The sequence below is a fragment of the Pleurodeles waltl genome, chromosome 8 (genome assembly GCF_031143425.1).
Source record: "Pleurodeles waltl isolate 20211129_DDA chromosome 8, aPleWal1.hap1.20221129, whole genome shotgun sequence".
In the NCBI taxonomy this organism is placed as follows: Eukaryota; Metazoa; Chordata; class Amphibia; order Caudata; family Salamandridae; genus Pleurodeles; species Pleurodeles waltl.
In genome coordinates this window covers 606711300-606725432 of record NC_090447.1, presented here as the reverse complement: position 1 = coordinate 606725432, position 14133 = coordinate 606711300, and the positions used below count along the sequence as shown (strand labels likewise).

The window sequence follows — 14133 nt, the reverse complement described above, 5'->3', positions numbered from 1 at the left end:
GTCCCTCCTTTTTGGAATCACAGTGCATCATACGCATGCTCCCAAAAGCCCCTAGTAGATGTTTTTTTTTCAAAAAGAAAGAAATATGTTACGTGGTTATACAGAACGGCAGCAGCCCCTATCCTTGGTGCTGCAGTGACCCACAGCGCATCTCTGAGCTCTGTTTAGGTTCTTCTATTGCAGGCCTCGGCTCTGAAAACAGTGGGTTCAGGCCTCCCAGAAAAAAATAGATTAAATTGAACCCTGGCTGATCCTATCCTCCTGAGGTGTTGTGAATGGATTACCATTCATCAAAAGAATCTTTCCGCATCCTCCTCCTCGTTCAGGTGCAGCAGAGGGCTCGAAGAGAGTGCAGTAAGCCAGAGGAGACCCAAAACCTGTTCTCCACTGCAAGACTAGATAACCTCTAGTGCCGCACAACCATGGAAGAACCCGACAAGGTGTGCAAGGAAGACGTGTGCTGCCAGAGTACAACATCTGATGTTAAGGACCTATTATGCACATGGCACTGAGGAAAAATGCTTACTGGTGGGGCTGCTTAGTAGGCTAACATGGAATCTGCAGGACAGCCAAGGGTGAACTACAGCAGAATGTGTCCAATGGACGCATAAATCCAATGCGTCCATAAATCGCAATTCTGTGCACTAGCTCAGTGGCTGGATAATGCCTTTTCAAAGACAATCATGTAAAAAAGCAACTGAGGTGCCTTGTAGAGGCAGTGGCAAGGAACCCATCGTTTTCAGAACTATTCTGGAGATACTTAGATGGAAGAGATGTGATCTAAGTATGAGAGACTGTGCAGACAGATTTTGTGCATGAGGATGTTACTATTCCCAGGTCTTCTTTCACAAACCCAACAATAGTGACAACTGATCAGAACAGCATGGGATGGATATTTCGGCTAGAGTCAGGAGCGAAAATGTGCAGCAAACACCAAGTATTCTACCTTTGGCCTCAAGATGAATAAAAGTCTCATCAGGCACGCATTTACCCACCCTGGAAACCTTGGTAACTATGTGCCTTAGAGGGCTTTATAGTGATGTGTTGCTTAGTTAGTCATGTGATTCTATTTCTCTTCTACTCACTCATCACCTTCTATATACTTCCTTTCATGGAAAGCACAGATATTACGTCAACAAAATGTTGAAAGAGCAAATTCAAGTTATGTACTTACAACGAAGATAAATATTTGAAAGTGGGATAATTTACACTGAGAAAAACTTCGCAAAGCTGACAACTATACATGCGTGCCCATGGGTGCCATCTTCTGGAAATCTCGCCATCCTGTAGTTCAGAAATTTAGCAGTGTGTTAAGTAAAACTGTAGTTGAGTTTGATCAAGAATTCCATATGGGCAGGGGTAATATGAGGAGGTCTATGAACGAAGGATGGCAGAGTAAGTACATTTCCGATACTCTTAACAAAAGCTGAGCCTATACACTGGAGCCAAGTGGCAACTGAACATTTTTTGTGCTTCCAAGCAAGGAGTCTCTGAGATTTCAAGTTGGAAGAAAAGATTCAGCTGGCAAAAAGCTACATCTTCAAGAATCATTATTTGTTGTTTTAATGAATATTTGTTAGTACTTTCTCTAATCATGATATGGCATTAACACCTTAAGTGTGTTTCAAATAAACTCTCTAACGTTTTTTGCTAAGTAAAACCAAGATTAACAGAGTGCTAAGGAGTGCTGTTACCCCGTGTACAACTGCACTTTGGAAGAAAAAGATTAGTTATGAATTTCCAGTATATTTTCTCATTGCTTCTCTTGACGACATCAAATCAGTTTTGGTTTGTTTGAAATTCTTTACATTGTTCATAGTACTGAAAAAAATCTGCAAAATTGCGATTAACCAAAATAACTGATGCAGTGTTGCTTAGCGGTTTCCATCTTGTGTTGTCCACGTTACAGATAGTTTATAAGTATTTTGTCATCCAAACATAAACTGTTTAGTGAGAGCTTCAACAACTTTTTAAACCAAGGGCCATATGTATGAACACATTTTCCCATTGACACAGAATAGGAAAAACCCTTTGATACATCTGGCCCCAAGATCCTTCTTTGTGTCGCAGATGGCTAGGCTACAATTAGTTCCTGTTAAGAATCCACAGTATCAAAGAGTTTATTAAAAGGAACTAATTGAACTACTTGTGATGGTTGCCAGTCAATGTTTGTAACAAGTTCAGGCCCACGTTAGTACAATTTGGAACTGAGTTCGAGTCAAGCATGTACATGTGGATTATGGCCCTCAAAGGATTGGTGTGCATATGCAATTACCTGGCTTAATTTATCCCTTTTTTAAAACATTTCATGAGCCCTCTTGTGGTCCTCAGCACCTGGTGGTGCTGTTTGTGATTGGACATAACTTCAGAGTCCTCTACTAAGTCTAAATGAGAACCAAAGCCAGTAAAACTACAAACACCATTTGTAAGATGTTTGTCCATCACAGCACAACATTTAACAATGTAAATATGTTTTATGTAATGTCTTTTATAAGAGTTAATTTAGAACATAGAACGAACATACCGAGGTCAGGGACTGGGATGGAGGGCGTCTACCACCAGCTTTGGGTCTCGATGCAGTGGGATGATTGAGCTTCTCACCAGCAGATACAACAGAGTCAAACCCTTCCAGATCTGAGGAAAAAAGTATCATAAAATAATGTAAGTACACAACTGAGAAATAACAGGTACGGCATTACAAAAAACTTGTTGTAGCACATTGTAAGGATTATTATACTTCGTTGTCAGAAGCCATAAACAACATCAGCTAATTATGCAAAAAATGTTGTAATAATTGTACTGGTGGTATTCCTACTTTATCAATCTCAGGTCCTTCCCAAGCTTTGCATGGGTAGGGTCCCTGGCTCCTCAACTCATGGCTTAAGCCGGTTGAGCCCTCAGTCTCAATGAGCTAAGAGGTAAAATCCATAATTATTGGATTACTGATAGGTTATCAGGATTTGCGTAACTGACAATGACAAAATGAGGTCCTGATGCTGACTGAAGACTATCAAACACGGGAATGCACCCTAGCCATCTCTTACAGGTATGGACTCATTCAATTCAAATACTTTCATACAATCTACAATAACCCAGAATGGTTATGGAAAATGAGCAACTCCGCAAACCAAAATAGTCCTAGATGTAGGGATGCCCTGGGAAATTTATATTACACAAATTCGGAAATGTCTGGAAATGTCCCTCTATGAGAAGCAAATATACAGAACTCTAGAACAGGCAGTATAGAGAATACTTGCCTAAGGCCCTAGGATGTGTCATTTATAGGCCTGATGGAGGGCTGGCCTGCCTCAAGCTTTACCTGTACTTAGGTTGCAATGGGGTTCCTGATCACGAAAAGGGATATAGCTGAATACTGCAGGAAATAATCAGCTCCCACTCACAGGCAGAAAATTAGAGCTATACACCATTGCGCAAAAGTAAAAGAGAATGTTTACAAACAGAAAGGCTACCCATCAGAAAATCTGGGAGCGCTAGGGGCAACATTGTGATTTGTCTAAGCCTGGAGGTTGTTTTTTTTATTAGGGGATATGTTTCTGGAATATGTGTATTGTGCCACTGTACTTAAGGATACATGATGTATGAATATCCACTCCTGTTCTTTACCTGTTATGTTTTCTTGTGTGTATATCAATTTAAAAATGGAAAACATACTGGCCACCTGTTTGCATGGATGAAAGGCAAAGTGCATGAGGTGACTGAAGGAGTGCACACGGCTGAGGATTCTCATGTCCACACAGAGGCGAAAGGAGAGACCGAATTCAGTGTCACAGATATCCTTTGCTAGGGTGCAACACCATGGATTTCAGTCAGGAAGGATCTGACCTTAAAAGAGGCTAGGGCTCTTCTACTGAGATATCAAATAAGAAGGTAAAATGACCGAGAATATACCATTTCACATCTCTTCACAGGGTAGCCCAGATCATTGAAATCTTATACTAATGCTCTTTACACCAAAAAGGTGATGTGTCTTTGACATCTTGAAGAGTGGTCTTTTACTGAGGATTCCCATGCACTCAGTCTGTAGGGTTCCATGGGGAATATAAAACAGATAAACAAAAGAGCTCTTCTAGAAAAACCCAAAAGGTATAGTGAGATTTCCATAACTGCGCAAACTAGTCAAAAACGTGTGTGAATTGCTGCATAATATCTGGATTTTTTTCATTTGTCCAGGGCAAGGCTGTACCTTCACTCACTTTGTAAGCAAACCTTGAAGTAATGAGTGATAAAAGTGATAAAAAGTCAAATCATGACTGTATTGCACAAGATTCGTGAGGAAACCCCTCTCTGGATTAAGGAAATGAACAGTCCCAACAAGACACTTGTAAAAAGTTGATCTAAGCACGACACATCATGCCTAACGATTGTAAGGCTGAATGTGGTGCTGTAACACCACTGATGCTACCTGTAAAGGCTGTATTTGAACCAAACTTACCTCAATTGTATATTATATACATGTTTTAATGTAAACTTTAGAAGATAATGAAGAATTTTGAAGGAAGTTGAGTATGTACATTATTGACAAAAGGTTTCATGTAAAGTTAATACCTATGAGGTAATTATGGATCACACTAGATCACAAATAAAATACGGCTCACCTATTTTTGGACATCTGTGCCTTTCTTGTGAAGTAGTGACTTTATCTTTCACTTTTTTCAACTGCATTATTTCTGACTTAAAGCTAATGATCACTTCCTGTAGCCCTAACAATGCAATGCCATTGAACCTGAGCCTGTTTATTTTATGGGTCAGAGGCCATGGTGTGGGTCTGAACTGCAGGATGAATTCAAGCCTAGATAAAAAATCAAAGAGACGAGACATCTGACTTGTTCCTTGTGCAAGGTCTCAACACTGTAGTCCTTCATGCACAAAGGGAAAAAGGAGAGCTGCTCTATCACGGTTACCTACAGTTAGCAGGTTCTGGAGAAACACATAGCCCTTCTCCAATTCTACCTTCTTCAAGATCTTGGATGGCAGGAAATGCATCAAGAACTTATCAGACAATTCACATTCTGCCTTTCTGTCAGTGACATATATGGGCATACAAAATGTATGAAGGCAAAACAGGTACAAGAATAATCTACTGCGAAATTGCTCTCAACTTTTCGACTTTCTGAAAGCCCCTTCTAAGGTGGAAGGCATGCCACTTACTTTGTTTCTTGTTGCACACACAACAAGGTTTCGGAGGCACCTGTTATAACCATTGTAGGCATAGCCTGCTTCATAGCTGTCTAACAGTCATGTACTACTAAAATTAATCCATGATTTACACTTTTTTTCATGACCTGTACTGTAATAAAATAAAGCCAGTGAATACAACATTCCTGCCAACTGTTTTTTATCTGAAATTCTTATTTTGTTCATGTTCTATATCCAATTCCATTAAATTACAATTCAGAGATGTCCGAAAATGATCTTATACGTTTCAGCCAAAACTTGTTTTGTGATTATTCGCTTTATCAAGAGTTAATTTCTTTTTGGCACTTAACACTCCAGTTTTTAACCCCCATTTGATTCACAGCACATGTTGTTAATGTCACTATATAACTTCATGACAGTTGTATAGTATTTTTCTTTAATAATTTGTTTTTGCACCCTTCTGCAAAATACAGCCAAGTTTTAGATCACATGGACCTTCTGGACAAGTACAGGCTTAGTGCCAAATTACCAACTTGAGACAGGAAACCTGGTAGCATGTGACCCATGAACCACCTATGAATTACATGAGGATGGTGATTCTGGACAATGATCAGTTCTGTGCACAATAATTTATTTGTTAGCGCGTTCTGTACTCCGTTCACCGTGGATGGATACACAAAGAATCCACATTATAGATATTTTTAAGACTATTAAAATCAGCTCCCTAATCTAGTGAAGATAACTATGAAAACAAACAATAGTGGTGAGAAAAGCAATTAATAAGCTATTTTTCGAAAATATCTGCAACATTGTGATGGAGTTTCAGAAACTCATGTCACTTTATTCACCAACCGTTCCTTTCTAACCTTTAGATAAGCTGCCGTATCACCAAAAGTGCCCTTCTAAATTTCTTTAGGTGGCCTCTAGCCCATATACCTTAGTCAAACATCAAGCCTGTTGGTCTGTACTTTGAGAAGGTTGTTCTATGTCTCCCTGTCTCCGTTGTGGCATTCACAAGAGAGCTGATAAGGCCAGGCTGCCTTTGACAAGCCAATGGCATTTACTGAGGATGTTTGCATGAACTAAACCTGACAGAAAGTTGAAGATTCCATTCTATCTGTACCAGCATTATATACACATTTCTGAATATTTAAGAACGGCAGGGCTCATGTTAAATAATGTAAGAATATGCATATTAATCAAAACTGCTAGGATAAGGTGGCGGCTATACAGACAAACACAAGCAGCTTGCCTTTATCTTCTTTTACTGAGTTTGTATCATCTTGAAAACATGGAAACATCCAAATTTGCAGCATTGAGGAGCGAATCCACAGATAGAAGCAATGATCCTCATTAAATCTCACTTGCAGCAGAAACACTGGAAATGTTAGACCTACGTGCAGTGATACTGGAATTCACCAGCTGTTGATCATGAAAGGAGAAAGGGACTGAAAAAAACAAACTGTAGATGAACACACCATCAGAGGTGGGAGTCGAAGATGAAGCTGCAAACGTTAAAACTCCTTGAGAAGACATTGTATCTGGAAGTAGTGAGACTGTCAGTGCCACACATGTCGGCACACGTGTCAGCGCAGATGAAAACTTAAATGCAGTAACTCTGGCAATAACATTGCAGATAGCCCAATGCCCCTGTCCAGTTAATTCGCAGTATTTGGCAGAAGCAGGTTTTTTTTTATTCCAACAGAATGTTCAAGATGACTACTGGAAAACAGTTCAAGCACTGAAACACAGATCTGATTCCAGGAGGCTGAAGCTTGCAAAAACATAAGAGTCCACTGTGCACTTAGCTTAGCATGCAGCTTCTCCCAAGACAGAATGCAATATCTTTGTGGCAGTGATATTCAATTGGATAGGTTTGTTTCTGCCAATGTTAACTTTATTTCTTCAGCAGGAAAACATAAAAGTTGATCATCCCTTGAGGAGAAACATAGTTGATATTCCAAAAAAGTTTGAAAATAAAGCACCAAAAAAGAAAGGGGTGAATTTAAAAAAACATTTATAGGCAATCAACCAGCCAGATCTAATTGTTTTAAAAATATGAGTGATGCCAGCTGTTTTCAAGAAATGGAACACTACGTGCAGTTGATCAGCGAAATGTGTTGGAAAATTAGTTCCTAAATGGCACAGGATCTCATATGCTAAATGGGCTGTGTTTGGAAAGTGAACCTCTCATAAGCAGAGGTTTACAGAATCTCTAAATTAGGACTGCTAAAAGCTAATTTCATTGATCAAGGCACATAATTATCATGTCTATTTCTGACAGTGAAGTACTTTCAAAATCTTCATTGGGGAGGCTAAAATGTAATTCCATGTTTTTAAGAGTTCACAAATACACAAAGCCTCGGGCTAATCCACAAAAGTATTTACTTGTTCAAATTAGCCAGCTTCTACCTCATGTGTGTGATACGAAGGAAAGAAAGAAGAAGGTGTCTCACTGTGTTAACAAGTAAGGCAAAGCTTCACAGGATTGCAAGTGCTGCAAATAGAAACAGAATCACAAAGAAGTGATTGTCCTAAAAGGTTAGTGCAAGAAGATGTACTAATAATTGAAGGATTGCCTTTTGTCCAGCAATGACAATTAAAAGATAAACTTTAAGTATGTTGCAGGAATGTGCTTTGCATGCTTTCATACCATCCAAGAGATGTACGTTTCTGACATTTAAGATTCTTACATTCAAGACATCTTTCTAGTGGATACTCTATCTAACCACAGATTTCTTGCTCAGTGAATATTGCAGAAGTGTCAGACCGATACAGAAACTTTTAGAGCACCTCTTACTCGCTCACTATATGAAGCATCATGCAGCTTCCTGTTGACGTCATTCCACTCCAGAAGTGACAAGTGGAGACACATCTAAGCACCACCCATGCATGCTGATGTCAGTTGCTTTGTAGGCTTTCCAATCCATCAGACACCAAACCGATCAAGATTGATATAACCAGTATGCAAATCTCTATACTTGGAATCTTTTTAGATGAAAAAAGAATCCAGTTCTGAGAACAGGAGGCGGGAGGGTCTGATAGAGAGAAGATACACCAGAAAGATTGGTACTGAAGTAACGTATTCTTCGAATGGATACTTCTAACTGCAAATTCTTCACCTTTTGAATAGGAGGGTCTGTGAACTGGGGGCGTGGCCAAGATGGCGGCGAGTGCGGTCGCTTGAATCAGAGCTCCGCATGCGGCCTACAATTATCCTGCAATCCCTCTGTCCCCAGGCGTTAAAAACCCCTGGACCCGTATGCCTTATGTTCAATAATATCCCGACCCCCGACCGATGCAGCGGCTCGTTCGGGGCCCGGACGGAGACGAGGACGCGGACCCAGCACGAAGCCGAGCGGTCCGGCGGTCGTAGCAGCTGATCCCTGCGTGCAGGTACGGAGGGATACCACCGCAGTGAGCGGAGACGGCGGAGCGCTGCGGGTGCACCCCCTTAGGTGCCGACCCTTGTGAAGGCGCATGTTATAGGCGCCCAACCTGACGGGTGGTTTAAGACTCCGAGCGGAAAAAGGGTCCGATTGCTGGGCGCGCGCATAGCGGCGCGGCCTGATTGCGATCCAGCTACGGATGAGGAAGGGGCCGCGGTGTGGGACAGACGAAGACTGGACTTTTTGTTCAGAACTGCTGCTCAACTACGTCGAACATCTGCGTGCTGAAGAAGGATCCGGCGATGTGGGACGGGGGCCCCTGTCCCGGCTGGGAAGTGTGACTGGGCCGTCGGGCCTTAGATGAGGTATGGGGAGAAGCGCTAGCTATTTCTTACACGAAACATACAACGGAGGTCAGAGGGGAACTCAAACTACGCTGTGCCCTTTTGATAGAGTGACTTGGGGGAGCCCCTGGGCCCAGAAATCAAGCAATCTGTGAGTTAACCACCACACCCGCCAACGAAATCAGGTTCAATGACATTTCTTCATTTTGTGTACAGCCCGGGAGCAATGCTGATTCTTTTCTAACATAAAACGGACAGATACGTGCGCTGCCACGCGCAATCGTCAACTGCAAATATCCGGCATGTATCTCTTGCAGAGCGCATCAAACCCCCACGCGCCTACCGACGGGCACACGACAAGTCTGGCCTAATTGTATATCAAGACCCTCCCCTGAAACCTTGAAATCAAGGCACAACACAAATGTCGGAACCGTATAAACTGGCCACCTAAACCACAAAGTAATACGAGCTCAGGGGAGGCACCACGATGGTGAAACAGAAACCGCCGAGGGGCCAATTGGAGGCCAGACTCGGGGACCCGTTACCGATGGAGAGCTCAGATCCACTGCACAAAGTGACTGAAACGCTAGCTGCTCACTCTTTACAAATCGACAAGGTACTGCAGGCGATATTAGAAACTAAAACATCCCTGGAAGGAAAAATAGATGCGATGACAGTGGAAGTCACAATACTGCGCACTGAACACCGGAAGATAGCGCACAGAGTAACCACAGTCGAATCAACTCTAGAAAGGTCTCAACCAAATATTGAGGTCATGAAAACCCGAATACAACAACAGGAATCTGAGATAATACAGCTCCAAAGACGAGCGGAGGAAGCGGAGGGCCGCTCAAGCCGTAATAACATTAGATTCCTGGGATTCCCGGAGCGAATCGAGCTCCCTAACGCAGAGACATTTCTGGAGTGTTGGCTAAAAGATCACATACTGAAACAGGAGGCCTCCCCTTTCCTGACGGTGGAGCGGGCACACCGGATCACGGGCGGACCCGCACGCCCAGGGGCCCCCCCTCGCCCATTAATAGCCAGGCTTTTGAATTACTGTGACAGAGATCAAATCCTAAAGGGCTTTTGTGTGCTGAGTCCCGTTGAAACTGAAAACGTAAAAGTCACGGCCTACCCGGACTATACAGCGGAGGTCCAACGCAAACGCGCCACTTTCACTAAAGCAAAACAGGTACTACGCGACAAGAACTTTTCATACTCCCTCATGTACCCTGCTAGACTACGCGTAGTGGATGGCGACAAAACCCAAGTCTTCCCGTCCTCAGAAGATGTTTGGACTTGGATCTACGCCAAGGGCTTAGCAGACCCCACAGATGAACACACGGAGCAAAAGGAATGGCCAACACAAAAGAAGCGTAAGAAAAGGAAATCGAAACCCAGAACCGGATCACGTCCTACTTAAAAACAAGCAGCGGACTGGCAAGCTCAAGCGCTAAAGGACGTCAATAGGTTCTCGAACATTCGAATACAGCACAACCGCGAATCTTGCACCACGGACTCGGACTCGATGGGGACCCTGCAGAGCCCACCCGCATCCCCTCTGACCCTGGGGCCGGCGTTCACACCGCGCACCGCAGACAACCTTTAAGAACAACACATAAATGCAGTGATCAACCTACTCCGTAAGACATAAACGCTATGTGCCCGTGGCCTGCGCACTCTCCGGCCTACGCAGGCACTCCCTGTCAACACCTGGGCAGACCTCACATCCCGGAATCGATCATCTCCCCCTTAACCTGCCTATGGGTGGAAGATGCACTGCCCTAATTCGTATCACACCAAGCAAATCGGAAATCCCTCCGGAGACCATGTTGTGCCTGAACGGGAGATGACGTCATCCGATTAGGCCGGACCTCACAGCCACCTTGGACCATATACTACAGCAGCCCCCTAACCCAGATGGGTTCCCATATGGACACGAATCGGCTCGCAGCCACTCTTGCACCTGTTGTGCCTGGTTATTCACACCTCTTCCTTTTTCTTCCTTTCTTCCATACTCCTCTCACTCTTAACTCCTCAAGGTATGTGCTAGTCACCCTACACTCGAGGGTTGGTCCGAATCGGGGAGGGCAGGGGGGTTATGGGTGGGGGGACACGGCGAATTCTACCTAAAAACGCACACCGCTTGCGGTACGTACACAAAACGCTTCAATGACATACAATATTCTAACCTGGAACGTAAGGGGCCTGGCTAATCCTACTAAAAGACGCAGAGTACATGCCTATCTAAGACGCCACAAGGTGCATATAGCTATACTACAGGAGACCCATGCCACCACACAAGAATTAAAGGAAATTAATAAGGGCTGACCCGGCCCTGTCTATGGCACTAAAATATCAAAATATGCCAAGGGAGTACTGATCTGGATCGCTTCAGGGGACCCTTACGCGGTCCAAAACACATATATAGACACAGATGGCAGATATGTCTGCCTCTGTGGAGAGCTGGATGGTAGACAATTAACCATAGCTGGTATATATGCCCCAAATTCGGGACAAGGGGAATTCCTGAGGGCCACATCTGCACAGATCTCACAAGACCCGTCCATTCCAATTATCTGGGGAGGAGATTTTAACAGCGTAATGGACATCTCTATGGACAGATCACACCCGCCAATGGTAAGCGCCCCTAGTAGGCGGGTATCTGAGATGCTAAGGTCCTGGATAACAGAACGGAGGCTACATGATGCATGGAGAAGTCTTCATCCCATTGACAAAGAATACTCCTTTTATTCACCGGTACACAACCTCCACACACAGATTGATTTACTATTATGCTCGGCCACGATAACACACTTCATACACAGCGCCAATTATTTGGCCAAAACCCTATCAGATCACTGCCCCCTAATCGTCACACTGAGACGGGGCACTCAGCCATCACGAACACCTACTTGGCGCTTACAACCCACCTTGTTGTGCGACCCGCCCTTCCGGGAACAACTAGCTGACACCATAGCGTCCTACTTCACAATTAATAACCAAACAGCCACAACACGCGCAATCGAGTGGGATGGACACAAGGTGGTAATTAGGGGCATGTGTATCGGGGCTGCAGGAGGTATTCAACGCACTTTACTCTCAGAGCTACATGACACCCAGAAGAAACTACGTAAAGCGGAATGTGAAGCGGATTTAAACAATACTGCTAACAATAACACGATCACACTCAAAAAGCAATGGGGTGACATTGAAACCCGTTAACGAAAATTCAACTAGCGACACTACACGGCGCGACTACACGCCGAGGGTGATCGATCAAGCCGTATGTTGGCCTGGTTAGCGAAAGGGACTCAGCGGCATACTCCTATAAACGCCATTCGCCTAGATACTGGTGTGATTGTGAATACACAATCAGAAATAAATGACGCATTCAAGCAGTATTATGCAAGGTTATATCAGGCAGAACCTCCCCCACTTGCAACACAGTTAAAAGATTTTTTCAGGACCTCCCATGTAAATCATCTAACGACTGCACAAGCACTAGAGCTAGACAAACCCATAGAAAGTGACAAAATAAAGCAAGCATTACAACAACTAGCCCACAATAAAGCCCCAGGGGGAGACGGACTACCGATCGAGTACTACCAGATTTTTTCATCACAAACGCTCACTCCGTATCTGACTATGTTACAGGAGGCATTTGAAACAGGTCGTCTCTCAGATTCACAACGTGAAGCAACGATTGTAGCCCTCCATAAAAAGGGTTGTGACCCACTAGACGTACGCTCTTACCGACCCCTGTCACTATTAAACACGGACTGTAAAATATTAGGTAAGGTACTGTCAAACCGACTTCTCCCAATAAACTCCTCCCTGATACACCCAGATCAATCCGGATTCATACCTGGATGCAACACTTCTATTAACATCAGGAACCTATTGCGTTTGATAGCTGAAACTCCTGACACAGACTACTCCAGAGTGGCGGTCTCACTAGATGTCGAAAAAGCTTTCGACACATTGGGTTGGCCATACTTGATGGCAGCTCTGCAGTTAATGGGATTTGGTAAAGCGTTCACACTCTGGATATCTATCCTATATTCAGACCACATAGCACGAGTTAAAACGGGCACCATCACCTCGGAAAAATTCAAGATCGGTAGAGGCACACGCCAGGGATGCCCCCTATCACCACTTTTGTTCGCACTAGCGATTGAACCCCTTGCGGCTAAATTGCGCAATGAAGGCACAAGATGGGGCATACCAGCAGGCATGGAACACCGCATAGTCTCCTTATATGCAGACGATGCATTAATATACCTACGTAACCACTCCGACTCCCTGCCAAACCTGCTACAGTTATTGAACTCTTTTGGAGACATATCCGGCTTTCGCGTTAATTGGGCAAAATCATGTCTATTCCCCATACGCCGACTACCCGACACACAGACCCACATATCTGCCGAGCATAACTTACAATGGACTTATAGCACCTTTAAATATCTAGGTGTGCACATATATCATGACGAATCTGACCTTAAGGTGGGCAACTTAGCCCGGACGATTAGATCAATAAAAGGATTGTTGCCCTTCTGGTGTGCACTACCACTATCACCTATGGGCAGAGTGGCATTAATCAAAATGATTATACTCCCTCAACTACTATATTTTTTCGCTGCCCTACCATTATGGCTCCCCAGCACTTTTTTCGCACAGCTGAACAAGCTATTGATAGATTTGATATGGAACACTGGACGCAGTCGTGTGGCCATGGCTAAGATCTGTCTATCACTGGACAGAGGCGGGTTGGGAGTACCACAATTCGAACTTTACTACGCAGCGGCTCAGCTGCCCTGGATCCTAATTTGGCTACAAGACCCCACTCATTCTGAAAGCCACACTGTGGGCGTACAACTGGGTGGCTTAAATACACTGGAATGGCTTATAGGGCACGTGGCCCTTCCGCGTCATGGCAATATCCTGTTAAAAGTGGCTGATCGGGTATGGCGGTGCTACGTGAACAGGGGGTCTGGAAAACCACCATACTCGCCCAAGATCCCATTACTCGCCATCCCAGGTATACACAAACTACATGGCCATGCGTGTCTTACTGACTTGGCCACCAAAGGTCTCCGGTTAGTGGGAGAATTATTCGCAGAGGACCAATTTATCTCCTATGAAGTACTTGCGACAACGTACACTCTGGGACAGGGCGGTTTTATTATATACGGCGCACTGCAATCTTTAATACGTAACGCATGGGGGCACGGCAGCAG

At 44.0% G+C, this 14133-nt stretch overlaps 1 protein-coding gene across 3 annotated transcripts in view; it reads right to left on the bottom strand.

Annotated features, from left to right (window-relative positions):
• Nucleotides 1-14133, bottom strand: part of SH3KBP1 (SH3 domain containing kinase binding protein 1) — a 1044962-nt gene that overhangs the window by 41577 nt on the left and 989252 nt on the right. For all 3 annotated transcript variants that reach the window (XM_069204692.1, XM_069204693.1, XM_069204695.1), the window contains one exon: nt 2525-2634. In XM_069204692.1, the coding sequence (XP_069060793.1) occupies nt 2525-2634 (110 nt within the window). The remainder of the gene's footprint in view (nt 1-2524; nt 2635-14133) is intronic.